At 50.1% G+C, this 27462-nt stretch overlaps 1 protein-coding gene across 1 annotated transcript; it reads left to right on the top strand.

Moving 5' to 3' along the window:
• Window positions 1–105: 105 nt before the first annotated feature.
• Window positions 106–27462, top strand: TADA1 (transcriptional adaptor 1). Its single transcript, XM_075003526.1, has 8 exons — window positions 106–297; window positions 4677–4768; window positions 5210–5275; window positions 12553–12650; window positions 14570–14779; window positions 18266–18417; window positions 21091–21253; window positions 21996–27462. Exons 1-8 carry the CDS (start codon window positions 224–226, stop codon window positions 22146–22148), a joined length of 1008 nt encoding a protein of 335 aa, XP_074859627.1. The 5' UTR covers window positions 106–223; the 3' UTR covers window positions 22149–27462.

The raw sequence follows: 27462 nt of genomic DNA, 5'->3' as shown, positions 1-27462 counted from the left end.
CCCCGCGAGCTCTGCGTGACACCCCGGGGGAGCCGCATGTGGGGGAGTGAGGCCACGTGACCGGCCCTGGGCTCCAGAAAGAGCGACGCGGGCGGGCGCGGTGAAACACACGCACAAGACGCGGCGGCGGGGCGGGGCGGGGCGGGGCGCCACGCGCTCCCATTGGCGCTGCGGTTGGCGCGCGGCCGGGCGCGCAGAGCGGCGCGGGAGGGCGGCGGGAGCCATGGCGACGTACGTGAGCGAGCTGGAGGCGGCCAAGAAGAGCCTGAGCGAGGCGCTGGGCGAGAACGTGAAGCAGTGAGTGGTGGTGGGGGGAGGGGTGCGGTGCTCCCCCCGCAGTCGGGCCCCCCTCCCGCTCGCTCAGCTCGGCCCCGCCCCGCCCCCAGCGCCTCAGGGCGCGCCGGGCCTGGTAGGCCGCGCTAGGCCGCAGCGCCCCTCGGCCGGGCCGGTCCGGTCCCCTCACGCCGGCGGCCGCGTCCACGCGGTGCCAGCGACGTGGGGGCCTTGTCACCGGGCGCCGCCGCGGGGTCCGGCCGTGCGGCGGCTGACTTGGGTGGGATTGGCCTCCGGGGTATCCCACAATGCCCCCGCGCGTCCCTTCTGCCCAGCGCCTGCGCCGCGTCTCCGCTGCTCTGCAGGTGCCCAGCAGGGGGCGGGCGGGGATGAGCCCGGGCCCTGGGGCTGCCCCCGCCAGTGCCCCTCTGCGGGGTCAAGGGGCCGTTCGTCAGACTGGGGCTTGGAGGAGGAGCGGCTCCTCCAGCAGCTCTACCTGGACGCGCCCGCTGGGCTGGTCACGGCGCCCGGCCGGGCCGGCCGCGGGCCGGCGGTGCGAAAATGCACCGGTCGTCGCTGGCCCGTGGGGGCGAGGGCCGGGCCGCCCGGGGTGATGAGCTCGGGCACCCCACAGCCACTCGCGGGTCATCGTTACCCCCATCGCGCACTGGCCCAGCAACCTGGACTGCAGCGGGGGTGCGGGAGCTGTGGGGTGCCCCCCCGTCACAGCTGAGCTCGGCAGAGGTAGTGGGGACACACCATCGACTTTCTACACGTGTGGACACTCAGCAGCAGCTTTACAAAACCTGGTGGTGTAAAGTCAACTTTGTTTCCTTGTGTAGACACAGCCTTTGTGTCTTCGTGGTGCCCCCCGCAAAGTCGTGAGAAGAGATATTGCTGTATCTTGTAAAGCGCTCGGTAAGAGCTAGGTAGTGTTATCTGTGGTAGACATCAATGCTGGGTGGTGGAGTATTGCATTTGCTTCTAACACGTTGGGTATTAGATCAGTGGTCAACAATGAGTTTGTTGTAGTAGTGCTTACAGGCTTTACCTGCTGGGAAAAGCTGTCACTTTGAATAAGGAGTCATAATTACTAGTCTTCAGGGATGTGTCTGCTGGAGATTTAGGGGGAAGGTGTTAAAGGCCATACAATAGTGCTGAAAGTTTAAGGCACTGGTATTAACAAGAAGCTGGTGGAAAAGATGGGAGTGAGGCGATGGGGTACAGGTGTGGATACACCTGTACTGGTTAGTGAGAACTGTGCTTCTGTGCTGTCCATCCATCCACAGCTGCTCTATCTTCTCTGCTTCTGGCTGGTGATAAACACTAATGCCATACCTCCTGCCTCCTCTGGATTCTAGAAGGGAGAAGGCAGCTTTCTCCTCTAGCTTTCACCCCATGTTACAGGCACCTGGCTTTGAAGGGAGGTACCTGATATGTTTTTTGGGGTGGGTATCATGCATTATGGATCTCTCCAGTGCTTGCCTCTGCTGTGAGTCAAACTGACCCAAGTCATGTCAGTTTCACTCTGTTGCTGATTGTTTGGGGCTGCTGTGGCAGCAGGGGTGGCAGATTGCAGGTTTAGGGTGACAATTCTTTCTGTTACCTCTGCGTTTATTTTCATGATCTCAGTTTATAAGAATTGGGTTCAGCCATTATTGTTCTCTCTTTAGGCATTTTATAACTGAGGTCAGTATCATTAGCCCCATTTTACAGAGGGGGAAACTGGGCCAGACACATGAAGTGACTTCTCATTTGCCCATCTGCTTCCTGGGAGAGGTGAGGACAGATCTAGGTCTCCCAGGTCCTAGTCCAATGTGTTGTGCCAGTAATCCACATTGTATCTGTGATGTAGTGGGGGACACGTGTGTACATGAGTGGCTCACAGAGGCTGTGGGGCTCCTGCAGCGGGTAACTGAGACGACCAGGTGACATCCCTGGACTGCAGACAAAGGAGAAGGTGGAGCCTGAGGAGTCTGAATTGGAACTGGGATTTGGAAAGCACTTAGTCTGGGCTAGGGGAGAGCGAGACAAAGGAGGGGGCAAGGCCCTGGCTCTGGGGGCCCCTTGGGGTCTGCTCTCCCCAGCATGGATTGGACTGGCTGTCTCTGCCAGCTGTACTGACTCTTCCGTAAGATGCTGTGTCCTGTCAGCTAATAAACCCACTGTTCTCCTGCTGAGTGAGAATCACTCCTGCCTGCGGATGGGGTGCAGAACTTGAGGACCCCTGAACCCCATCACAGTGTCCGTTAGCTTAGTTAGTGGATTCCTTAGTTGTTACTCCTCTGCTTTATGTCAGGATAGAGCCAGCTGGCTTGGTCAGATGCTATCCTCCCTTCTGCCACCACCTTCTCTCGTTAATGAGACTTTTTGGTTCTTCTTTGCAGTCTCTGAAGAGTCTTTAAGAATAGGTTGATGTGACGCCAAAGTGGAAACCTTTCCTGGTCTTCAAAAACATGCATTCATTGATGCAATGTCCAGTGACCCAGATGCCCTTTTAATGGAATGTTTTATTATCCTGGACATTTGTATTCACTGCTATTAAATACATTTGCTCTCTCTACGCGAGTGAAATCTGCTTGGTGTGATCCAGGTTTAATTACTACAAGTCTGTGGCATCCAGCCAGGTTAACAAACAGCAGCACTCGTGATCTGTAGCTTTCTAAGTTGCCTGAATGTTTTCAGTTAGTTTTCGCTTTGAGGGTTAAAACCTGTGTGTTGGGTGAAGTCATTTGAATTTTAAATGCCTTCTCTTATAAGAGAACCACCATTCCAAAGAATGAGAAGCTTTAAAGAAATATAGATTACTGGTGGAAGTATCAAGGAACATGTATTAAGAATGCGCACAGATGGCATTAGCTCTAGCTAAGTATTAATGAGGTCCTGTGTAACATATAAACTCTGATTCAAAATGTGGGCAAATTTCCTTCCTAATGGCATGTTACTTTCAACTCCTAGTTTGTTGGGGCCAATTGGTATGGCTGTTTATATTCAGCAGTAACATGTTGAATACCTAAGATTCTTTGTGTTCCTGTATTTGAGCTCCCTCTGCTGGTTTTGTTGATGCATAACTACATCGTGAACTGACCTGTCATTGAATTATTGTGCTAGTGGTTAACAAAGTGTTTGATGTATATAAATGTTTGCATAGGGCTGCCCCCATCTGGTGTGGTTGGCAGTCCCACTGGTTACCTGGTAAGCCTAATTCTTACCCGGTATCTGGTTACCCTTTTCCATCCCTGCCTCTTCGTTGAATTTCTAGCCTCTAATAATAGCCCTTCTCTGATTGATTCAAAATCTTTCTTAAACTTGTGAGACAAAAAGTGCACACAGCTCTCCAGGTGATGGCTCACTGATGCCTTGTTTAAAGGTAATAATGCTAACCTAGCTCAGCTGGAAATAGTTTGCTTGTTATAACCTGGGACTGCATTAGCTACATCCCACTGGCAGCTCATACTCATCTTTTGATCAGCCAGTACATCCTGGTCTTTCTGCGTTGCTTCCATCTGATGTGACCCCAGCATATAGCAGATATTTTTGTTGTTAGTCCCTAAATGCATGACTGAGCACATTGAAATGTTAAATTTTATCCCATAAGAATGGCTATAGTGTGTCGGACCAAAGGTCCATCTAGCCCCGTACCCTGTCCACCTCATGCTCACTCAAACCAAGGTTGGACCCTACCACCAGTTCCGCTCTGAGGTCCTTGCTATTTATGAATACCAGATCTAACATGGCACTACGTCTTATATGTTCAGTAACTATATTGTGAAGAAATCAGTCAGCTGTCACATCAGCGAAAAACTGAGGCCCACCATTACGAGTAGCATTTGTTCTCCAATCTGTCTCCCATAATCACACAATTCCTGGTAATATTTATTAAATTAAAAATATTAGAGGTCTTTGTCCAAATCAGATCCTAAATATGGTTAGACTTGGAATACCTAAGGGAGTAACCAGCTGGTGCTGTGTGGTTTAAAAGACAGGCTGCTTCAGAAACAGCTTGTCTTTAATCAGTGGTTGTGGCAATACCACTAAAAATAATAATGTATTTTATTGAAATTAGGAAAACAAGTGAAACCAATGTGTCTGATTTTGTTGGCCTTGCTTCCTGATTATCAATCAGTAGCATGACAATCTTTGGCTTTCCAGCACTGTGGGGAAATATTTTACTCTTCCTTCTCCATCCTGTTGTAAGACTCTTGGTTTCACTGAAATTTTATTAAAACATGGATTCATATTAGATTTTTCTAAAACTGAAACAGAAAGCTAAATGTTGGAGCTGAGCTACCTGCCTGTCCATTTAAGAAATGGGAAGAAAGGAATAGATTCACTAGGCAAAGCAATGTTTTGTTTTGTTTTGTTTTTTTAATGGGGCTTAATGTTCTCTCTCCCATGCACAGATACTGGGCGAACTTGAAACTTTGGTTCAAGCAAAAGATCAGTAAAGAAGAGTTTGATCTAGAAGCTCGTAGGCTCCTCACCCAAGAGAATGGTAAGAGACAGTCCCTGGGAGAGTTCCTTTCTTTCCCTCTTCCCATATTGCCCCCAGATACCAAATTCTGGGTTAATCGCTGCTTGCTACACAACAATACAGCCACGTGAAGCGTGACCACATAATTCCCTCTACTCTTCTAGAGCTTGTGGCCTTTCTTGGGCCATATGCCCATGCCACTGATGAGATAAGAACCTTCTCCATTGCAACTCCTGAGTTCATAGAAGGCGAAAAACATAGGTAAGGGAAATCACCTGGGAGGTTTATTCAGCCAGTGGAATGAATGGGAAATGGGGCTGTGGAAAGTATAAAGAAAATCACTGTATAAGGTAGCTTCAGGTGGTCAGCTTTGGAGTATGCCTGCCATGCTGTGAATCTCAGTCTTCAAATTAACTTTTCTTTCTTGGTATCTCTCCGAGTGAATTGTTTTTCGTTCCATAGTCCATTCTCACAACGATTTCCTCCTGGCCATTCTTACCCGATGCCAAATCTTGGTGTCTGCCCCAGGTGAGTGAACAAAAGAGCCTTCTTTTTTCTTTAAAAAATTCATATGGCACAACCCTGGCAAATGTTTGTGGTGGGCTTTGTTTTGAAGCTACGATTAAGGTATTCTTAAATTGCATGTTGTCTCTTGCTGTGGGCTTGGAGCTGTACGATGCGATAGGGATTCTGATTGCGCCCTTTAGTTACTACTGCAATTTAAATATGATCATCTTTGTTACAAAATGAGGATGTCACACACATAACTAGAGACTGGCACCCTGCATTGCCATGCCAAGAGTAATTTCTAGTTTCGTGCTGCTTTGGCTGTGAGTTCGGTAAGACTGTGCTCTGTACCCCACCACGTGCAGGGTTGCATGAAGGGATTCTGGTCCATGCTGTCCAGTGATTTGGTTGGTATGACGTGTATGGTGTTGACAGGTTCTAAAAGTGGCTGAGTCTTGCATCAGGCATATGGGAACTCTGAGTCTGTCCTGCCTCCAGAGTAAAGGAGAGGATGGGATAAGTCTAGCTGTGATGTTTTAATTAAAATGTTGCCAATGACTTTAACATCCTTCTGTTTTGTTTCTTCTGCTGTCACATTGTTATCACAGCTATCACATTGTTATCACAACTATCACATTATCACAGGTATCACTGGCTTTACACCCATTTGTGATGTCTTGTGAGTTTCAGTGTTGCTGACATCAGAAAATATTTTGGAAGGTTGGACCCGAAACTTGTCCATGAGACCTACTCAGGGAAAGTGATTCAGACCATGAATTAGCGTGTGAATTTGAGACTGCTGCAAAGTTCAGGGGCCAACATGTTAGGGTCTTGTGCTGAGCCTGCTGTATTGTTTATGCTGACTGCATAATATGCTCAAACTTGGCTAACCAAATACCAGAAGTTTCCTTGTGACATCTGCTGCTTCTCACTTGTGGGTTTTTTATTTTTTGTGTGTTGGATTGTCTGCAGTAAATATTTGATTTGTTTTCTAATCTCTAAACCTGCTGGAAAAAAACTGGACGGGCTGAGCCACGGACTGGCCATTCTTGCATACAGGTCAAGACAGTGGCCTGGGGTTGGGCAATTCTGGGTTCCACTCCCAGGAGTGATACAGATGTTGTCATGTGTAACACTGGGCAGGTAGGAGGTTCTGTTGGGCAGGGGAACTTGGCTCTTGTTTAGGCACCTGAATGTATGGTCAGATTTTCAGTAAAGGTTTGCACAGCGATCGATGGCTCCTGTGAGAACACTTAAGAGCTGCTGGATGCTGGGCAGGCGCACGTTGCAAATCTGGTCCTTTGTTCCATTTTACAGCTAGGGAAAGTACTTCACTTCACAGGAGTGATGTGAGGATGAAGCCATACAAAGTTGGCAGGCACTTGGTCACTGCAGTGGCAGGTACTGTGTCAGTCCCTGGGTGGAGAAAGCCTCACATGAGTGCTCTTTTAAATAAGAATCATGCTAGAACTGCTCATGTTCAGTCCCATGTTGGTGATTTCAGGGCAGATTTTTGTTAGATGCCTGAGAGTACTAAGCTTCCGGAAATTGCCTGCTTCTGTGCTGCTGTTCTCAGGGAGACTCACCATTTGCTTTCACTCTGATCCATCTCGAGCAGCAAAGCTGTGAGTTGTGTTTTAGTTAATCATGGCTTGCATAAGGACCAATTTCTTTTTCGGCAGTCTTGGGCTGACAGAGACTTGGATCAGAATTCATCTACCCCTCAGACTGGCTAACACTTATATTAGTTACGTCAAGGTTGGCAGTATGTTTTGTGTTGAGGAGGCAGCACCAAGTCTGACAGGTAGGGATGGGTTGGCCAAGCCCCATTTGTCTCCAAAGAAAGGAGGAGAGGTGAAAAGAGGAAATGTGGAGGGTGGTGGAGAAAGAAATGGAAATAAAGCAACAGCTGAAAGAGAAGAGAGTGAGGGGAGAGATTCTCCTACCCGTGAGTCTTTCTTTGTTCCGGCCAAGAAAAGAAAGTAGTGAAAACCAAATAAATTAAAGCAATAAAAACTTAGCATGGGTGGATTCTTTTGTGTGACATATCCTTGTAGTCTCAGAGGGGCAGCAGTGTCAGTCTGTAGCTTCACCAAAAACAAGTAGTCTGGTAGCACCTTAAAGATGAACACATTTATTTATTAGGTAATGAGCTTTCATGGGTAAGACCCACTGTCTTTTCCTCTCTGCTGTTGGTGATGTACAATGTGTGTGAGGAAAATCTCAAATGCCACCAGCCTCCTTTTGCTGGGGTTTGACAGTTCAACTGCTGCCCCTGTGAGAAAGGAGCATAAGCCTGAAGAGAAGTAGAACCCTCCTCTTTCTCAGTGTGTTGCCTTTGCTAACAAGGCTAGAAGCTGGCGAGCTCTGTAATAGACTAGTTTTCCCTCCCCCAAAAATCTTGTTGCAGTAAACCCATTCCTGCAAAACTCAAATTTTTGTGCAAGTTGAAGGGAACTGGGAACTAGGCTACCCCTTGTTCCCAGCTTCCCTGGGCTTGCAGGAGCTGGGAAACTGACCAGCCCACCAGGGCTGGTCAGTTCTTGGCTCCCAGAGTGGAGGGGAGCCAGGAGCCAGGGGGCAGCCTGGTTCCCTCTCCTTGCTGCTTGCAGGACCCTGTAAACTGACCAGCCCTGGTGGGCTGGTCAATTTCCCAGCCATTGCAAGTCCAGGGGAGCCAGTCTGCCACTTGGTTCCCAGCTCCCTGCAGCTTAGGGTGGGGGAGGGGGGGCAGGAAACTGACCAGCCATGAACTGGTCAGTTTCCCAGGTCCCCCAAGCAGCTGGGAGCTGGGAACCAGGCAGCAGCTTGGCTCCCCTCCCCTTGCAGAGCTGGGAAACTGACCGGGGCAGCAGCCTTGATCAGTTTCCTTGCTCCAGCTGGTGGAGGGGAGCCTTGCTCTGGCTCCCCTCTTCTTCTTGGAACCAGGAAACTAACCAGGGCTGCTACCTTGCTCAGTTTCCCAGCTCTGCAAGCGGAGGGGAGCTGGGAGCCAGGCTGCCGCCTGGTTCCCAGCTCCCCACCACTTGGAACCGTGAAACAGTTGCTGTCAGGGGTGGCAAGAGTCAGGCTGCTGCCCCTGACAGGAGTGGTTTCCTCACTCCTGTCAGAGATGGCAGCCTAACTCATGGCTGCCGCCCCGGCTTCCCACTCCAGACAGGGTCAGCAGTCGCGTTAACCCGAGACATGAGCAATTTAATTGCCCGTATCTTGAGGGTTTACTGTACTGTGAAGCTGACAGAACTTTAGCTGCACAAGAGTAGCAGTTAAAACTTCCCATGTACTAACACTACTCCCTTCAGCATACGCAGGTAACTGTCAGTTACCACAGCAGTCTGTGCTCTGGAAATGGATAAAGGGAGCACAAGCTGTTACTTACAATGCTCCTCCTAGGCACCCCTAGTTATGGAGAGAGAGAGATGCAGTTCCTTAACATTACACTAGATGACAGCTCCAGCATACGGCCTGGCGGTATGGGTATGTCTTGTAAAACGTGCCCAAAGGAGCCGGTAATGTTGCTGAAGACTCCTTGACTGTGAATTTGCTGATACTGTTGTAACTTTGTAATCACCAGGCTTAACGTTTTACCTTTTTCCATAAGGTGGTGGTGGGGTTGGGGGTATTACTTTGTGCTTCTGAAGATTCTCAGTGTCAGTTCAGTCTTAAGCCTTCTGCCAAAGAGCAATGTGTTACCTTCTAGAATGCTGGACTAGTCTACAAGCACTCACGTGTTTGGCCTCTCATCAGTGTTCCCACTAATACTTTTCCATCCTTGGGCAGAATAACTTTTCTTATGTGCACCGAGGTATGTGTGGCTGTGCACCATCAATAGACTCACATGCTGCGGGTGCTTTGCTAAGCCGCTGGGGGACATTTGAATCTCTTCTGCGTGGCCGACCAACTGCTCAGCTTTCACTTGGTGCTTCCTCATTCTTCCCTCAGTCCTTTCACAGAATTGTGAGCTCTCTGCTTCCTGGTCTCTACTCCTTCTGCAACTCCTTCGCACTGCCATGCCCTTTAATGTGCTGAAGGGTGCATATGGCTGCTGCTTCTGGAGGGCCCAAGCCAGAGCATATTCAGGTCAATGGAAACACTTACACTGCCTTCCGTCAGCCCCAAGGAGGCAGACTCTGACACCCTCACTCATGCTAGGTGGCACCTTACTCCAGGAAGTTGTCCCATGGTTATCTCGAGGGGCGTGCTGGTGGTGCCAGATACTGCTCTGTGTGAGTAAGGGGCTTGGAATCTGGCCCGAGCATTGGGCTAACATGATTTTGGACGTCTGCCTTTCAGCGTGCCTGTCTGTAAATGCCAAATGAACTTTGTTGTTGCCTTAACAGCGATCGGATTCCTGCTGGGCACCAGATACTGACAACTTAATAGTACTTGCTGTGTCGGGACATGACAGCCTGTTTTACAAACCTCAAATGTCAACCAATCTTTCCAATAAAAGATGTGTCTATTTCCTGTTTGCAGAATCCCTGTCATTTCAAAATGATTTACAATCAATTATGTTGTGCTAGTGAAATGCAGCCTCTCCTGCAGGTGGTGGATGGCAACTGCCAAGTGGAACACAATGGTACTGCATAACTGAACATGAAGAGTACCTTTGAGAATTGGAAAAGTGGAGGGAGTTTATTTAGGTTGGTCCCAATTCCTAGGGTGAGAATACGGCCAGAATGCTGAGACCAAAACCTCTACTCTGAAAAGGGATGTCTGGAATAAATTGCCTAGGGAGGTTGTGGAATCTCCATCTCTGGGGATATTTAAGAACAGGTTAGATAAATGTCTTTCAGGGATGGTCTAGACAGTACTTGGTCCTGTGATGAGGGCAGGAGGCTGGGCTCGATGGTCTCTCAAGGTCCCTTCCAGTCCTAGCATTCTGATGATTCTATGTCATGGGATCTTTAAGGACCACGTCTGATCAGGGCCTTGATTTTAAGTCACAGCTGAAATAGGCAAAGTACTTGAAACACTTTAAAGAATTTATCTGTGAAGACAGGAGATCCAGTGGGACTAGGGATGTGAAACCATTAACTGGTTAGCATTAGGCTTACTGGTGTGCTTACTGGTTGGGTAACTGGCCCTTGCCAGTTAACTTGAGCCGGAGCAGCTGTGGTGGGGTTGGGAGGCTGGAACCAGGTGATGGGACCTAGGTTTAAATAGTTAACGCATTCAGCGCTATTGTTTAGCCAGTTAATCATTTTAACATCCCTAAACGGGACTGTTCATGTGGTTACAGTTGAACAGCTGCTTACCAGCTTTGCAAGAGCAGGGCCTGCTTTTAACACTTAAATAATAGCCCGTTTTAAACCCTTCAACTCCAAGCACATAGGAGTGTTTGCTGAGCTGTGTGGGGGAGGAGAAGTGGGAAGGGGGGTGCTACTGAGAGGCTGTGAATTGTGAGCATCATCCTTTTCCCCAGCCCACCTACAAAAACCTCTGCCTCTTGTTCTGCTTTCGTGCTTTCCCTGCAATGTTCTCCTCCAGTGGGTGAGCAAACATTTAGGTCAGGCCCCACTTTTCACCCATGCAATTAGCAGCCGCCCCATCTCCGTCTAATGTAATCCAAACTGACAGAAATGTTGGTTATGTTCATGTGAAAAAACAATCTTTTCAGCACATACAAGACACTGTCTGTAGAATGTAAAACCACTATTAATTGGCTTATAAATGTGAATACACAGACATAGAAGTCACACACTGCAACATTTTTAGTGAGAGGGATGAGTATGAGACCCAGCAGCTGATCGTGCTGGAGCACCCACCCCAGTTTGCACACCCCAGCCTACTCTTTCCTTCCCTCCCCGCTAGGAGAGTTAAGGTTGCTCTGATGTGCTGCATAGAGAGAAAGTTCTAGTCTCTGAGCTTGCTACCTTGCTTGGTTTAAGAATTGTTTATTTAACTTGCATTGGTGACTTTGTACTAACATGCATGTTCATACAAATGTGTTGACTGGGTCTGGAGTTCCAATTAGCAGCCTGCTGTCTAAAATTTTTTTTTTTGGGGTGTGACATATGAAATGATTTGGGCATAGCAAATTGATTTAAAAAAAACATTTTATTCTCTTATTAGTAATTCTTCCAAGTCTTCACCACTGTGAGTGGCTCCTTGATAGCGGTAGTTTAGGGACTGCTGTTCTAAAAAATCCTTGTCCTTTGAGGTTACCTGCGGATTTCCTACTAATTTGTTTTCTCATCCACAGCTGTTTCTCAGGGGAAGTAAGAAAATATTAAATCTTAGGTACAGAAGTGTTACATTAACAGCGACTGGTGTTTTCCCACTCCCCAGTATGATTTGAATTCTGCAAGATGTTTTCCTCACTTACTGTTGTCCCCAAAAGTTGAGGTCATTGTTTTTTAAACTGAAAAGCTGTTTCTGGCTGAGTCATTTGTGTACCCATAAGGGATTAGAAAGGGACATTCCAAGCACTAATTCCTTGGTCAGAATTTGTCATGAGACCAAAGTATGAAGCATGGTGAACATGCTGGAGCCCTTGTCATCACTCAGACCCACTGAACGCAGGCTTTTTTTTTCCTACGACTTTGTAATTTGCATAGTAGCAAATACAGGATGTGTCTGAACAATTGGGGCCCGATTCTCTGAAGGTCAGACCTGTCTCTACTCCCAGTGGCTCCTCTGGGCAATGAGGATCCTCACTGCCTCTCAGAAGCCACTTGGAACTTGGCAGGACATGACTGGTATCTATGCTTCACAAGGTTCTGAAGGCTCTTAGTCTTTGTCATGCTGCTTAGTAGCATTGCATAGAAGTCACCCACCAGAACTGTGCCTGCCATGGCCTTTTAGGTAGGTGTGCTGTCCTAGGCGTTAGAAATGCGTGCCTTTGTGATAGTCTCATGCATCTATTGGAGTGTAAAAACCCATTGCAAAAAAGACACACTATAGTTTACATCATTTTCCTCTGAAGAAATAGAATTATTGCTCCGATACTTGGTTTTAGAGTCGGAGAGGTAGCTGTGTTAGTCTGTAGCTGCAAAAACGATGAGAAATCCTGTGGCAGCTGATAGACTGACGGATATTGGAGCATAAGCTTTTGTGGGCATAGACCGGCTTCGTCAGATGCATCATAGTCTTAGGAGTTGAGAGTAGTAGCCAACCAAGTGGTGTAAAATGGTACATGCACTTAAATTGCAAAGAGTGGGCGTGCTCTTCAGAGCTGTCAGAACTGCATGGCTTTTGTTCCATTTTTCAAGTGTGTGAACTGAATTGTATTCACTACGTATTGGAATGACTCCCCCCTCATCCTTTTTTTTTTCCCCCTTCTCTCCTGTTTTCAGAGGGTCCTGGGCCTCTGCCGTGGACAGGGGGCTCTGCGACTAAACCTGGCAAACCCAAAGGAAAGAAGAAGTTTTCTTCAGTTCGGCAGAAGTTTGATGTGAGTTCATGTACTGCAAAGGGTCTCAGCTCTGCCAAACACTCTGGTAATGAAGAGCTGGCAACCTGTATTCTCATTAGTGGGGTGACTAAGTCACTTTAACTCATTCCAGCAGAAGTCTTTGTACTAAAGCAATAAGTATTCAAGTGGAATTAGCAGACAAGTCTCCGTCCATCCAGACGTGTATAAGTTCATGCTGTCCATGACTGTTCACTTTAGAAAGCTAGGTGCTTCGTGAAGCAGGTCAGTGTCCCATACATCATAGTTACCATGGCGCTTACCCCTTCTTCTCGGATTGATGTGCTGTGTGAACCTGGTTGGACTAGCCAACTCCGCGTTGCTTTGGGCCATCTCAGTGGAAGGGGGCCACACTTTCTTTGAAATAGAGCACTCTTAGATTGCACCCGGGTTTGAAGTGAAAATACTTCAGAGTCCCTCTTCTCTGCACAGATGAAACACGTGGGACCCAGTTTGTTTGCACGAGTCTCCTCCTTTTATATTATTCTGGCATTCTAAAGCTGAGCCCACTTCAAAGCTGTTTTACGCTGCTAAAGTTGTAAAGGGCATTGGGGTGAATGAGATCGGGGCCTGTATACCCCGAGGCTAAATTTGACAGTGGTTAATCGGGTGCTGTAATACTGGCTTAGAGACAGAAGTTTTAAAGAGCTGCGAACCCAGTGGATGCAGAATTATGTTTAGAAATTGCCCCAGTGATTCAGACGAGTTCCTGCTCTACTCCCAGGTTTGGCTGAGACTGTATCAGCAATGTATACACACTGCTGAACTAGTGAGATGCATCTGACACAGGAGGTCTTTGGCCACGGAAACTTCTACTCCAAAAAATCTGTCAATCTGTAAGGTGCCGCAGGACTTCTTGTTGTTTTTGCGGATACAGGCTAACGCGCCTGCCCTTTCGATGCGCCGCTACATTGATTACCTGCTGCGTCTTCATTTATAAAAATTCTCAGTAACCCTTTTGCACTAAGCAATGATGAGTGGTTAACAGCGTAACGGTGCTGGTAGCGACTTGTTTAAAAATATGAACATACAGCTACTAATCATACATTTCTGACACTAAGCTACATCTAGTTTAATACTATATTAATGTTTTATCAGGGTGAGTTCTGGGTGGGATCATGTACAAGTAGAGAAGTTAATAATACCACTGGAATTAAGACATTCAGTGATGTTCTCCTGATACCCTAATCCTTCTGTTAGTGCTGCAAGGAGAGAAGGGGAAAAGAAGTCTCTTCTCTTCTCCCCCTTCCTCACTTTTCTCTTTTCCCCTGCCCCCTAAATAACTTTGCTCCCTCTCTCTGCTGTGAGTATTCCTCAACAGCATAAAATTGACACAATTTCATTGTTACCCAAGAAGGTTCCAGTAGCAAATTAATTACATTTTGCTTCTGACGAGTATCAGAGGGGGAGCCGAGTTAGTCTATATCTTCAAAAACAACAAAAAGTCCTGTGGCACCTTACAGACTAGCAGATACTTTGGAGCATAAGCTTTCATGGGCAAACACCTGCTTCGTCAGAGCGTTTTGTTCTCAGTTTGCAGAATCAGGTAGTCCCAAATGAAAGCTGAAGTCCTTAAAATTAGCAGAACAGCTTCCCGCTCAGATTTAAATAAATATTGGCTAGCTATTTGGTTATGTTCGTAGTTTCAACTAAAGCTTTTATAACCCCCTCTAGTTGAGGATGGCTTTATCTTATACACCTTGTCTCAGGTAAATTTCAGACAGGCATCATATAATAACCACATTTGAATCTGGACTAGGCTTAGCTCTCGGCTCATTTTGAAAAAAGTGCCTTGTTTAATGACCAAGGAAATTCAGGACCTCAGCCTCTCATCTCCCTCAAAAGCTCTACTCAGCCTGGAATTAGTCATTTTTAAGTGAAGAATGTGTTTTGTCCGACAGCACCGATTCCAGCCTCAGAATCCCTTATCTGGAGCCCAGCAGTTTGTGGCAAAGGACCCTCAAGAAGATGATGATTTGAAGCTGTGTTCCCACACAATGATGCTTCCCACGCGGGGCCAGTTGGAAGGAAGGATGATAGTGACAGCCTATGAGCATGGGCTGGACAATGTCACCGACGAGGCAGTGACGGCTATTGTCTATGCCGTGCAGGTTAGAAAAGAAAAACAGCAATGGGGGTTCTGAGGTTGCTGCTAACAAAAGGCTTTGCATATGGTACGTGGCAGGGCTTTGCAGCGTGAGAGAGGAAACCAGCTTCGCTGTCTTTACAGGTGACTTATGAGACTCTAGGTGCTGTGTTTCACAGGGGACTCCCAAATTTATTCCTGCAGCTCTTCAGCTTGGCGTCTTGGCACACATTGAGGATCTGGGATTCATGCACTAAAGCTCAGAGTGAAAAACTGCTGGCATGGTTTTAGAGGCTGATTTTGAAAACATTGGGCCTTCAGTGTTTAAAATAAAAAGCTTCCTTAATATACGGAGGATTTGTAAAGGGTGTGCTCCCCCGCCAGCACGAAGCTGTACTTCAGAGTTATATCCAAGGTCACTTTTAAATTGTTGCTTTTTAGGCACACCAAGCTCTTGCAGAATCTGTCTGCTGTTGAAGCTCAAGCCAGGTGGAAAAATCATACAGTGCCTAACCCTGGAATGTTGATTCCGTGTAATTCTCATTGTCTTGTATGGGAGTTTGGTGCTTGGCATGTCTCCAGATCAGCCCAAGCAATGCAAGTGTAACCCCAGAGACACTGAGACAACTGAGAGGGAGAGGGAAGTCTCTGCTCTGCGGCCTTGGCCGAGAGCCAGATGGCTTTTAGCCCACGTGGTAGAGCCCAAGGCTTTAGCCCTTAAGGTTGCAAGTTCATTTCCTCCTGCCAATGACCCAGGCTGTCAGCCTTCCACAAGCAACTAGATAGAATTTGTGCTTCTGGGGGCTTTCACAGACTCTCAGGAATCAGAGGCCAGTCTGATTTCCACATCTGGCAGTAGGGCCAGATGTGGGAGCAACTTTCTGCTTGCTCCTCACATCCCTGCTCACTCTCGCCAGTGTTGCCTCTAATTTTTTCCATCCGTATGCAGAATAAATTTTGTACATGCACCAATATGTGTGCCAGTGTGCACCACCCATGGAAACGCAGGCTGGTGGTGGTGGGTGCTCTGCTAATCAGCTGAGTGGCACTTGACTCACTTCTGGGTGGCCACTTAAGTGCTCAGCTTACAGGGAACACTGCCCCTTTCCATCCTTTTAATTTCAGAAGTAAAGCCAGTCCTTAATAAAAGCAGAATGTGGCTTGCAGAACAGCTTTAAGTGCAATATTCCTGTGTACCTGCACTCTCTGGACCTGAGTGTGAAACTCCTTCTTGTCCTCTACACAGTATGCTAATTAGTGGTGGGAATTTCCTGACATTTAAAAGACATTTTTAAAGTTGGTACCCAGAGATCTCCAGGCAGAGCTGTAAGTTTCAGTTCACGGTGCTCTCTGTTTACTGTGCTGCTTCTGTTTTGCGTACAAATAGGGTAAGGTACACCAATGCTGCTCTCTAAGGGCAAGCTTTGTGTGAAGTTTGGTGTCCTGTTGGTTTGCAGAAATAGGAAGAGAAACCCATGGACATGTGATAGCAAGTAAACCAGTGTGCTGGGTTCGTTTGGATTGGTCTGCCTTCCTGAGGAACTGGGATTTTTGTCTGGGTTGGATACCTGTGTGGTGTTTTTTGTTTTTTTTTTTTTTTTTTTTTTTTTAAAGCCTGTCTTGATTTTTGCAGATTCAGCACACAATAACAACAACAAAACCCTATCAAATCCGTCCTTTGCCAGCTATGTAATGTGTCCTTTAAATCACCTTCTGTACCCAGTGACTGGAAGATCGCTAATGTAGTGCCAATATTTAAAAAGGGCTCTAGAGCAGATCCCGTCACTACAGACCAGTGAGTCTAATGTCAGTACCGGGCAAACTAGTTGAAACCATAGTAAAGAATAAAATTGTTGGACACCTACAAGAACATAATTTGTTGGGCAAAAGTCAGCATGGTTTCTGCAAAGGGAAATCCATGTCTTACTAGTCTGTTAGAGTTCTTTGGGGATGTCAACAAACATGTGGACAAGGGGGGTCCAGTAGGTATGGTGGTCTTAGATTTCCAGAAAGCCTTTGACAAGGTCCCTCACCACAGGCTCTTATGTAAATTAAGTTGTCATGGGATGAGAGGGAAGATCCTCTCATGGACCGAGAACTGGTTAAAAGACAGGTAACAAAAGCTAGGAATAAATGGTAAATTTTCAGAATGGAGAGGGGTACCCGTGGCATTCCCCAAGGGTCAGTCCTGGGACCAATCCTATTTGATGTATTCACAAATGATGTGGAGAAAGGGGTAAACTGTGAGGTGGCAAAGTTTGCAGACGATGAACTGCTCAAGACAGTTAAGACCAAAGTGGATGGTGAAGAACTTCAAAAGTTTCTCACAAAACTGAGTGACTGGGCAACAAAATGGCAAATGAAATGTAATGTAGATAGGTGTAAGGTAATGCACATTGGAAAAATAACCCCAACTACACACAGTATGATGGGGGCTAATTTAGCTGCAACTCATCAGGAAAGGGATCTTGGAGTCATCATGGAGAGTTCTCTGAAAACATCGATGCAGTGGGCAGCAGCAGTCGAAAAGCAAACAGGATGTTAGGAATGATTAAAAAAGGGACAGAGAATAAGAGGGAGAACATCTTATTGGCCTTGTATAAAACCACAGTGCGCCCACATCTGGAATACCGCGTACAGATGTGGTGACCTCATCTCCAAAAAGAGATATGGGCATTAGAAAAGGTTCAGAAAGGGGAAACTAAAATGATGAGGGGTTTGGAACAGGTCCCACACGAAGAGAGAGTGAAGAGATTGGGACTTCTCAGCTTAGAACAGAGGAGACTAAGGGGGGATATGACAGAGGTGGGTAACATCAAGAGTGCTGTGGAGAAAGTGAACAAGGAAAAATTACTTACTTGTTCCCGTAATGTCAGAACTAGAGGACACCACAGGAAATTAACGGGCAGCTGGCTTAAAACTAATAAAAGGAAGTTCCTCACACAGCACACAGTCAACCTGTGGAACTCCTCGCCAGAGGAGGGGTGAAGGCGAGGACTGGAACAGGGTTTAAAAAAGAGCTAGATAAATGCATGGAGGTTAGGTCCATTAATGGCTATTCACCAGGCTGGGTAGGAATTGTGTCCTTGGCCTCTGTTTTTCAGAAGCTGGAGATGCATGGCAGGAGAGAGATCACTTAATCATTACCTGTTTGGTCCACTCCCTCTGGGGCACCTGGCACTGGCCGCTGTCAGCAGACAGGATACTGGGCTGGATGGACCTTTGGTCTGACCCAGTGTGGCCATTCTTATGTTGGAGGATACTTTTGAATGCCCTTCCCATAAAATAATGCTGCTGGACTTTGCTGGTCGTAATGGCATCTGTCCATGCAAGAGTAACCCCTGTTAATAATTTCCTGACTATTCATTTTAGTATCTATCTATGACCAAAGTACTTTGTGATGTCCTGAGCGCAGCAGTGTCTAGGTGGAAGGGATCAACAGGCCTACATGATGTGACGATATTGTTACGTTCTGTGCCACAAATGGTAACGGTGTGGCCTGTCTTCACAGAATCACCTCAAGGATATCCTGGCATCTGTAGTATCGAGGAGAAAAGCCTATCGCCTGAGAGATGGTCATTTCAAATATGCCTTTGGGAGCAATGTGAACCCCCAGCCTTACCTGAAGAACAGTGTCGTTGCCTACAACAATCTAATTGAAGGGTAAGTGAGCTGTCAGGGAGCAAGCTTGGTATAGAGACAGTCCCTGAATAGCTGGTGCAGTGGACTGAGTTTGCAGCTGATCCATATTCAGAAATGGCAGCTGCATCAAAGAACTGTCCCTGCTTGGTGGAGGAGGACCACCAGTGGTGTTTAGCTTCAGTGCCCTGGTAAGAAGGTTCTCTAGATCCAGTCTGAGGGGCTCCACTTCCTGTGTAAGTCTCTGGTTGGTAGACCAGTGCCTGATTTGAAGCACACAGGCTCTTGCTCCCTGCCTCCCCGCTACCTCTGGCTGCTGGAAGGGAGACGCTATCAGCTGGGCGTCAGTCAAAGGCTTAAAGTGAAATGAAACTGCCCCCAACGGTCTCCTGACTTGTCAAGAACCGCAGTGGAGTGGGTGGTGGTTGTTTCCCTTCCCTGCTGTCCTGGCTGCTGCTCCAGCCCCTCTGTGGGTCCTGCCCCCCTTGCAGTAGCTCCGTGTCTGCCTTTGGTGCTTCCTGGAGCTCTCCCAGACAGCTGCAGTGTGGAATTAACAAAGACGCTGACCCATGTCTACTGTGCAGAGTAGATTTGTCATCAGCAGTGATGTAGGTTTCAGGCTCCTATTGCTGCTGCTTGGGTTCCCAGGCATGGGCTTGACAAGCTGTAACTGGTCCTCACAGCATCCCTGCTCTGCTGCCACTTGTGCTCTGTGTGTGCTGTCCCAGCTCCCACAGCTAGCGGGCTCAGCAAGGCTCAGGGGTGTTACCCAGCAATCCTGCAGTGGCACTTGTCTGGGAGTTTGTCCCCAGGACACAGTGCTAGCTGTCTGGCTCAGTGTCTGCAGGTACAGTAATACAGGTGTGCTGAGTGGCAAGGACTCATTCGGCAGTGGAACTTGACGGAGTCCCTTACCTCAACCCTGGTCGAATCCTGGATGACCAATTTACCCCCTTATGAGTTTCCTGACATGCTGTTAGCTTCCCTGATACCTTTCTCCCAGTCTTCCGACAACATCTGACTGATCACGTCGGTAAATCAGCTGACCCTGTGGGGTCTCCTAGGGTTTGCCTGCTGGGATGTGTTTCAGCAGTGTAGTCTGTACCTGTGCCAAGTCCATGCACCACGCACTGAATTTACAGCCAGTACGTCTGTGCACAGCCTCCGGCTCTGACCTTAGGTCTTGCACCAGGCCTAACGCTTGAGGCTCTCTAGTGCAGCAAATAGCGCATTCAGCTGACAAAGGCAGAGAGACTGCAGCCGCCAGAGGGGCCAGCCATGGACAGTAACCCAGAGCCCCTGATCAGTGTGTGCTGCCCTCCTGCGGGGGGACACTCCAGTGCAGAAAGCTGGCACGTGGAGCTCTGAAGAACTGGTCAGTTATTCCTTCCCTGTGAAACCGAGCTAGACTCTGCGGGTGGACTGAGCACTCACTGGGGTGACTGTGTTCCACTCCAACCTTCTGCCTCCTTTGGGACTTTGGTATCAGCACCTTCTGGGGGTACACAAAGTCACCGGGCTGGTGCCTGGCACGTGGAGGTCTGTCTCCCTTTTCTTCTCCTCCAAGGGGAATTATGTGAAAGTCTTTCCACTCATTTCTGTGGGTTCTGCATGCTTTGTGCTGGCGGCAAAGTCAGTAAATTGTGCAAACGCTGGAGTGGAAGCTGCTGAGGACCGAGGCAGTTCTTAAATTCTGTAAAAGTTTGTTCCATGGTCTGAGGCAAAGCTCAGTCTGCACAGCAAAGCTCCATCCATGTGCCTTGGGAGCAGCAGCATCTCCAGGAGCAGGTGAGCCTGGGCGCTCACCTGCTGTGACACTCTGCTTTTTGCTTCACTTCTCACTGGCCAGCTCTTTGCTTTTTGTTCTGCTGCTTGCAGGAAGGGAGGGAGGGGCAGAGCTGGCCTGGTAGGGCCTGGCCAGTGTTTGGGGCTCAAGGTCGCAGGCTGACACCAGGGCCCGGTCAGTGGGTGGTGGATGCTAGCGTCAGTTGAAGGTGCGGGGCCCAAGGCAGCTGCCTTGCTTGCCTTTCCCAAAAATATTTTCCAACTGGGGCAGCTCTGGCTTGGGAGCAGAGCTACCCACCATGGCCTTTGTCCCAGTGCGCTCAGGTTCTACCATCAGCGCCTTGCCGCTGCCTCGTCTGCCAGACGCTTGGGCCATGGGGGGCTCCTTTCTGTTTTCAGTTCGGAGGTATCCAGGTCTTTTATTAGCCAGTCTCCATTGTCTCTTGTAATCTCTGATGTGCAAACAGCAGCACGCTCTACGGCAGGTATGTGTTCAGGGTAAGCTGGCTGGCTGTGCTGTGGGGGAGAAGCAGAAGGAGCCATTGCTGCTGGAAGACTTGCCCTTGAGACATAGTGGTTAAAACTCCCTCTTTGTCTTTAGTTGTTTGCCGCTTTTTATCCTGCGCAGACACAGCCTGATGAGGGGTCGTGCGAGAGGGCCTGTCTGTATCAAGCGACTCAGAGAAGTGTCGTGTGTGCTGGCTGGTGTCCCTGCCCAGCGCTGCGCACTTTAACTGCGTCCCTCTGACAAGCTGATTTTTAGACACACTGGTGCACCGTTGCCATGTGGACGAAGCCTGAGCCAGCTCCGTGTGAAGAATAAAGTTCAGGAACCGAGTGACTGCTGTGATATTTCCTGAGGTGGGCACCTGCTTTTTAACTGGAGTGTCTTCAATGTCCCTCTCTTTCCAGCCCTCCTACGTGCATGGCGCCTTCTGCAGGTCAGAATCTCGCTTCCCACCCTGCTCCGGATGATGCTGAGCAGCAGGCAGCTCTCCTCTTAGCGTGTTCGGGGGACACCTTGCCAGCTACTCTCCCTCCAGTGAACATGTATGACCTTTTTGAGGCATTACAGGTAACGATTCCCATTCCATTGCACCCTGGCTGGGGAGGATGTTCTCCAGAGCCGGTCGTGTCTGACCCAGTTCCCCTCCGCCCCACTGCTTGATGGATTAAACAGGCTGCTCCCTGGTTTGCTTTTTAAATCCGTGGCTGTGTGTGGAGCTGCCTGGAGTTTTGGGCAGGGACTAGGGATTGGCCCCACCAGCTGGATAAAGCTCACCACGGAGAGGCAAGCGCCATCTCGCTTAGATCATGGGCTCACCCTCTGGGGCTATGCACAGCCCCTTCCCCGCGTGGGATTGTTGCAGGCTTGGGCAGAAATACAGCAGCCTGAGTTGCTAGAAAGATTCTCCTTTTTTCATGCTCCAGGGGGACACTTGTTCCCAGCTGGGCTGCCCGAGCTGCCCATCTCTGGGTTTGCCTGTCTTGGGGCATGTGAGACTCCACGCCTTTCTGGCAGGAGGACTCAGGAACGGCTTCAGGAGTTTGCCCTGAAGAGTGTACTGCTGGGGCTATTTCCCTAGGCTTATCCCGAGTGGGTGGCTGCAGCTCGGGCAATTCTGAACATGTGACTGCTGGTGAGCTGGCAGCACACCACACCAAGGCTAGCCTTGTGGCCCCTGAGGTCACCCTTGTGAGCTCATTTCCATCTCTAATAAATGCACCAGGGACGTCTCACGTGAGAAACGGGGGGGAGTGAGTAGGACGGCACCTGGCTGCCAGTGGTGTCTAACGTGTGACCCGCACCCCCTCAGGTGCACAGAGAAGTGGTTCCAGCACACACTGTCTACGCTCTGAACATCGAGAGAATCATGATGAAACTTTGGCATCCAAACCACGAGGAGCTGCAGCAGGACAAAATCCACCAGCAGCGCTTGGCGGGGAAGGAGGGGCTGCTGCCGTGCTAACGGGGGCATGGCTGGCGCTGCGGGCTCAACAGCGGGGTCTGCTCGGCTTTGCCAGGATGCGAGTGGGCGCGATTGGCCTCGTTGTGGCCGCGTTTCAAGGCGGGGCTGCGTACGCACTGTAAGCTTTCCCCACAGATGTGTGACGAAGGTAGTAGGTATTGCTGGCTCCTGCGAAGCCCCAGCACCAGCGCAGCTCTGGGTCCCTCAGCCTGCCAGGGCTGCACGGCTCCGCTGCGTTTGAAGGGCAACAGCAGCGAGACTGTGGGCTGGGTGGGGAGAAAGGCGCGAGGCCGGGGGGAGGGGCTGGTTGGTTTGCAGGAGGCTTGGCTGCGTTTTTGTGTAGCGTTTGGGTGTGCTGGAGCTGTGCTGGCAAACAGCCGGCTCGCCTGGCGGGGCGCAAGGAGCAACCCTCACGGTGGTCAGTGACCGTCCAGCTGCCGTCTGAGCCCCCCGGGACAGAACTGCAGCTGTGGCCAAGGGCTCTTCCTGCGGTCTCACTAGGAGCTCCCGGCTGCTGGAACGGCTGTTAGGCGTTCTCCCTCTCGCCCCATCAGTGTCGCCTGGGCGACCCCAGGGCCTGGCCGCGTCCCATGGTGGTGGCTGGGCAGGCGGGGAGATGCACCGCAGGAGGAGTTGGAAGGAGGGTGGGATGCTGCACTTGTCAAAGGGGCTGAGCCAAACCCCAGTGGCCTCCTCCTGAAGGGCTGTGCTCTGGGCAGTGACTGCACAGGCGAAGCACCGTCTCCGCGTCCCCCGGGAGCGCCGGCTGAGCCAGTTCTTCCCTGCATCGCGCTGGGAGCCGGACTGGGCTTCTGGGGAGCCCGGACGTGGCTAGTGCTGGCACAGCCCTTCCGTTTACCCCTGCAATGGCCATGTGTGGGTGGGGAGACTGGGCCACACGCGACAGGGCCACCTGGCCCCTCCCCTGAACCGTTGGCAGCAGGAGGGCATTGAGAGGGTTCTGAACAGCTTTATTTTGTAAGCACGATTCCCCTGGGCAGACGCCGCCTGCCCGCGCCCTGTAACCGCGCTGTCCTGCTCTCATGGGCTGGCCCCTGCCCGGCCTCTCCGGGAGGCAGCCTAGAGGAGTAGGGCTATGCTCCCCCACCTTCCTGCCAGTGGCCGCCGCAGTGTGTATGCAGCACCGTCCTACCGGGGCCCTGCCCTGAGGAAATGCTGTGTCCTAGATCCGAGCAGCAGGAGCAAACTGTTTCTTTGCTTTATCCAAAGCAAGCCGCTAATGGTGGAGCCGTGCCCCAGTGCAGCTCCATTTGTCAGGGATGTGAAGAGGGGGAACTCTGTCCTGCCATGGCCGTGACCAGGTGTGTTCTGGCCAGGTCAGGCCCTTGGGGAGGTTTGGCTTTGTTGAAAGGCTACAGAGTTGGCCTGATGAGATACACACAGAGCTTTGGGGCCCTCTTCCCTGAGTGGCAGGTGTGTCCAGAGCCGCTCTGAGGAGCCAGTGGATGTCTGCGGTGGGGGTTGGCGGGGGCGAAGTGCGTGTGTGAAAGGCTCCGGTGTGCACAGCCCGGCTTTGATGTCCGGCTGAAGTCTGGGGCAGTTTCACCTCCTCCGAAAGCTGGATTCTGGCCGCTTCCCGCAGTGGAGTGCAAGGAGGGTGTCCGCTCTGGGGTTGGAAGGTGCCGTTTCCAGCTCGAGGAGAGGAGAGCTCCCAGCACCGCTGCCCTAGAAGTAGGTGGCTAGCGGCCCAGGTCTGCACCTCACCGGTCAGGTGGGCTGCACCCAGCATGGTGTGTCTGCTCAGGCTGGGAATCACGTCTCCAGCCGGGGTGGGCTACCAGGACCAGAGCACGCAGGTACGGGCGCAGCTGCCCAGTGTCACTGAGGTGCTCAAAGCACTGAGCCAGGCTCCTCCTCCTCCTGTGGCTGCTTCCGCTGGCTGGCGGGGGCTGAGATCCCTCCTGCCTGTTTGCTTCTGCTTCCAGGGAGCACAGTGTTAGTGCTCTGGCAGATGTAGCCAGATGGCGCCCATCTTCTGTAGCTTCCCTGCTGGGGCGGGATGGGAACGGGCTGTGCAGGGAGCTTGGCATGAGGGCTGGGGCGGGTGGAGGCTGCAGGGCGTGTCTCGGGGCTCAGGATGAGAAGGGCCTAGTGAGTTATGAAGCCACTTCCAGGGGCAGGGGGAAGAAGCGGCATGAGGGAGCTGTTAAAGCATTTGGTGGGTGGTACTAAGGACCCTGCAGCAGCAGCAGCAGCAGCAGCAGCCCCTAAACCAAAGTATGTGAGCAGGCATAAGTTTGGGGGAGAGCACAGGGAGCCCCCTCCCCCCACACCCTTTTTATTGCTGCTCAGGCGTGGGTGGAAGAAGGAGCCCCAGGCCCCTCCAGTTGGAAACCTGCTAGCTTTGGAAGGCAATTCTTACACCCCAGGCTGAGCTGTGAGGCTCCTAATGTGTGCTGGTGAGATCAGCAGGACACCCGAAGTACCGGCCGTGGGGCACGGGGTTTCCCAGCTAGTCATAATGCTTCTGGGAGGGATTGAAAGCATTAGTGTGTTTGCTGGAAGTTTTAAAAAGCTGCCTCTAAAGTGTCACCCATTTTTAAATAAAACGCCCAGTGCTGAAATGAAATACGTACGTGTGTGTGTGTGTGTGTGTGTGTGTGTGTGTGTGGTATGAGCGTGCTGTGGAGCTGTGTGTTTGTATAAGTGCGCTGTGGATGTGCTGGGCAGAGCCTTTTATTCTCAGGTTCTGCGTGACCTGTTCTGTGTAAAAGAAATTGGGTTAAAGGAACCCTTCCCCCTGGAGCTGTAGTAAGGAAATGCCTCCAGCTTCCCATCTGTAAAAGGGGCAGGATGGTACTGATCACCTTTTGTAAGAGGGTTTTTTTTGGACTGACGAAAGGTGCTGTAGAACAACTACATGGTACATCCTTGTGCCCTCCCTCGCCACTTGGGTGGGTGTGATGAGGTCACCCGTTGCGCTTGGGATGCAAAGCCGTTGCTCCCAGCAGACAGCAGTCTTACCATTTGGGTGCACTTGGTGGTCCGTGCTTGCACATTCTTTTGCCGTCAGCGGTTGTGTGTGCAATATTCTTCCCAAAGCCGCCCCAGAGAGTGAAGTGCCAGGCCGACCACGAAGAGCTGCAAAGGGATCTCTCGCAACTAGGCCAAAGGCCAACAAAATGGCACATGCAGTAGAGTGCTGATAAAAACAAAGTGATGCACACTGGCAAACAAAATCCCAGTTATCCACACGCAGGGGGGAGGTCTAAATTAGCGGTTACCACTTGAATTGCTGTGGACAGTTCTCTGAAACCAGCCACTCCATCTGCAGCAGCAGCTAAGAAAAGGGACCAGAAGGGCGGGACCATTAGGAAAGGCATAGATAAGAAGACAGAAAATATCATGTTGTCTCTCAAAGTCCATGGCACACCCACGGCTGGAGTACAGTGTGCAGATGATGTCACCCATCTCAGAAAAGATCTCTTGGCATTGGAAAGGGTTCAGAGAAGGGAAACAAAAATGATTAGGGTACAGAATGGCTTTGTATAGCAGATATTAATCAGACTTGGACTTAGCTTGAAAAAGAGCTGACTAAGGGGAGATGATATTGCAGAGTGCATGCTAGTTATTCCTCCTCTTAACACAGGAGCTCGGAGTCGCTAGTTGAAATTAGTAGGCAGCAGGCTTAAAGCCAAAGGAAGAATTTCTTAACACAGCTTACAGTCAACCCATGGCACTCTGCCAGAGGACATGGTGAAGGCCAAGATTAGAACAGTTTTTTTTTAAAAACAAAGGCTAGCTCACCATTGATAGACCTTTCTGCCATGAAGTCATTAGCCCAAGATGTGTGGGGTTGGTGTCCCTGGCCCCTATCGCAGAGATGGGTGACGGCATGGATCACTCAATGAATCCCTGTTCTGTTCACTCCCTCTAGGGCACCTGGCACTGGCCACGGTCAGCAGACAGGACACTAGGCTGGATGGGCCTTTGCTCTGACCCAGTGTGGCTGTTCCTGTCTTCAGTAAGTGGAAATGGTGGCCTTGAACAGTGCAGTTTTTCTGAATTGGAAGTGATGTCAGCAATGTGCCCGCCCTTGGGAACCGCAGACGTTCACTTTTGGGAATCCTTCGTTGATACGTCTTACTGGGATTGAACCCAAAGGTGATGACTCTCATTTCTCACATCAGCCATCCTTAATAAGGGGATTTCCCAAATGTGACGCATGTGGCTCAGAACGGCATGATTGGTTGGACTCCAGTGGCTTGTGTGGCTCTCTCTGAGGGAAGGCATAGAGGCCATGTCTGTGTTAGTATGAGAGCGGGTGGGCAGAGCAGCCCAGGCTGAATGTCACTCAGTCACTGCTTCACGCGGGACTGTGGCATGTCTGAATGCTGCTTTGGTGCAGTAATAAATGCAAAGGCCTCATCACAGATTTCCCTGCATTGCATCACATCGCGTTTAAAGGGCAGAAAGGAAGGGGCACCAGGAGGGGAGGTTTAATTCAGAGCAGCAGGGGAGGACCCAAGCGTGGTGGGAGGAAAATGGAGCCTAACCCCGGAGGGGTGCTCCCCTGGGCAGCAGGAAGCTGTTGGGAGGAAGATGATTGTGCTTGCCACCATTCAGAAGCAGCCACCTGCTGCCCAGAGCACCATTTGCCACCTGCCACTGCTTCTTGCCTTCTGCCCGTCACCTGTTTCTCTGTGCTGGCCTAGTCCCCATCCGCCAGCCTGGAGAGTGCACAGCCAGCTGCTTCAGGGAGGTCAGGGGAAGAGGCTGGTTCTTTGTCCGTGGGTAGAGTCCCAGGCAAGGCTGTTCTGGGGATGTGCTGGCTCCCACTGTGGCAGCTGGGAAATGCCGGGTGTAACAGGGAATGCTGACTTTACAAGAGGGCTTGGGGGTCTGAGCAACAGCCAGATAACTAAGAGTTGCAAAGGTTTCAGCAGGGGCAACAGAGCTGCTGCCAGCAACTTACTATGGATCATATGTCAGAGGGCGGCTAAAAGCAAGATTCAAGGAACTGCTTCCAGATCAGGCTGCCCTGATCAAGCTGCTTGCTTCTGTTGGCAGAGCCCAGCAAGGAGCTGATCCTCCCTCCTGCGGCTAACAGTCTGGGGCCAGCCCACGCCAGCAAGGCCTGTGGTTGAAGAGGCCACTGGTTTCTCCATGGAGCACCTTAACCCAGCAGGACTCATCCATGTCCCTGGAGGAGTGGGGAGGGGGACAGCTGGTGCTCATGATGCTTTAACACCATCCCATGCCTTCGTAGGGCGTTGGAACACCTGCTTGAGGTTCCCCAGCAAACAGGCAGATGTGTGAGACTGAGAGCTCATGTTAAAAAAAACTGCTTGGG

The sequence above is a fragment of the Carettochelys insculpta genome, chromosome 9 (assembly GCF_033958435.1).
Source record: "Carettochelys insculpta isolate YL-2023 chromosome 9, ASM3395843v1, whole genome shotgun sequence".
Classification (NCBI taxonomy): domain Eukaryota; kingdom Metazoa; phylum Chordata; order Testudines; family Carettochelyidae; genus Carettochelys; species Carettochelys insculpta.
Note: the sequence above shows the minus strand (reverse complement) of the source record. Positions and strands in the feature narration are given on the sequence as shown.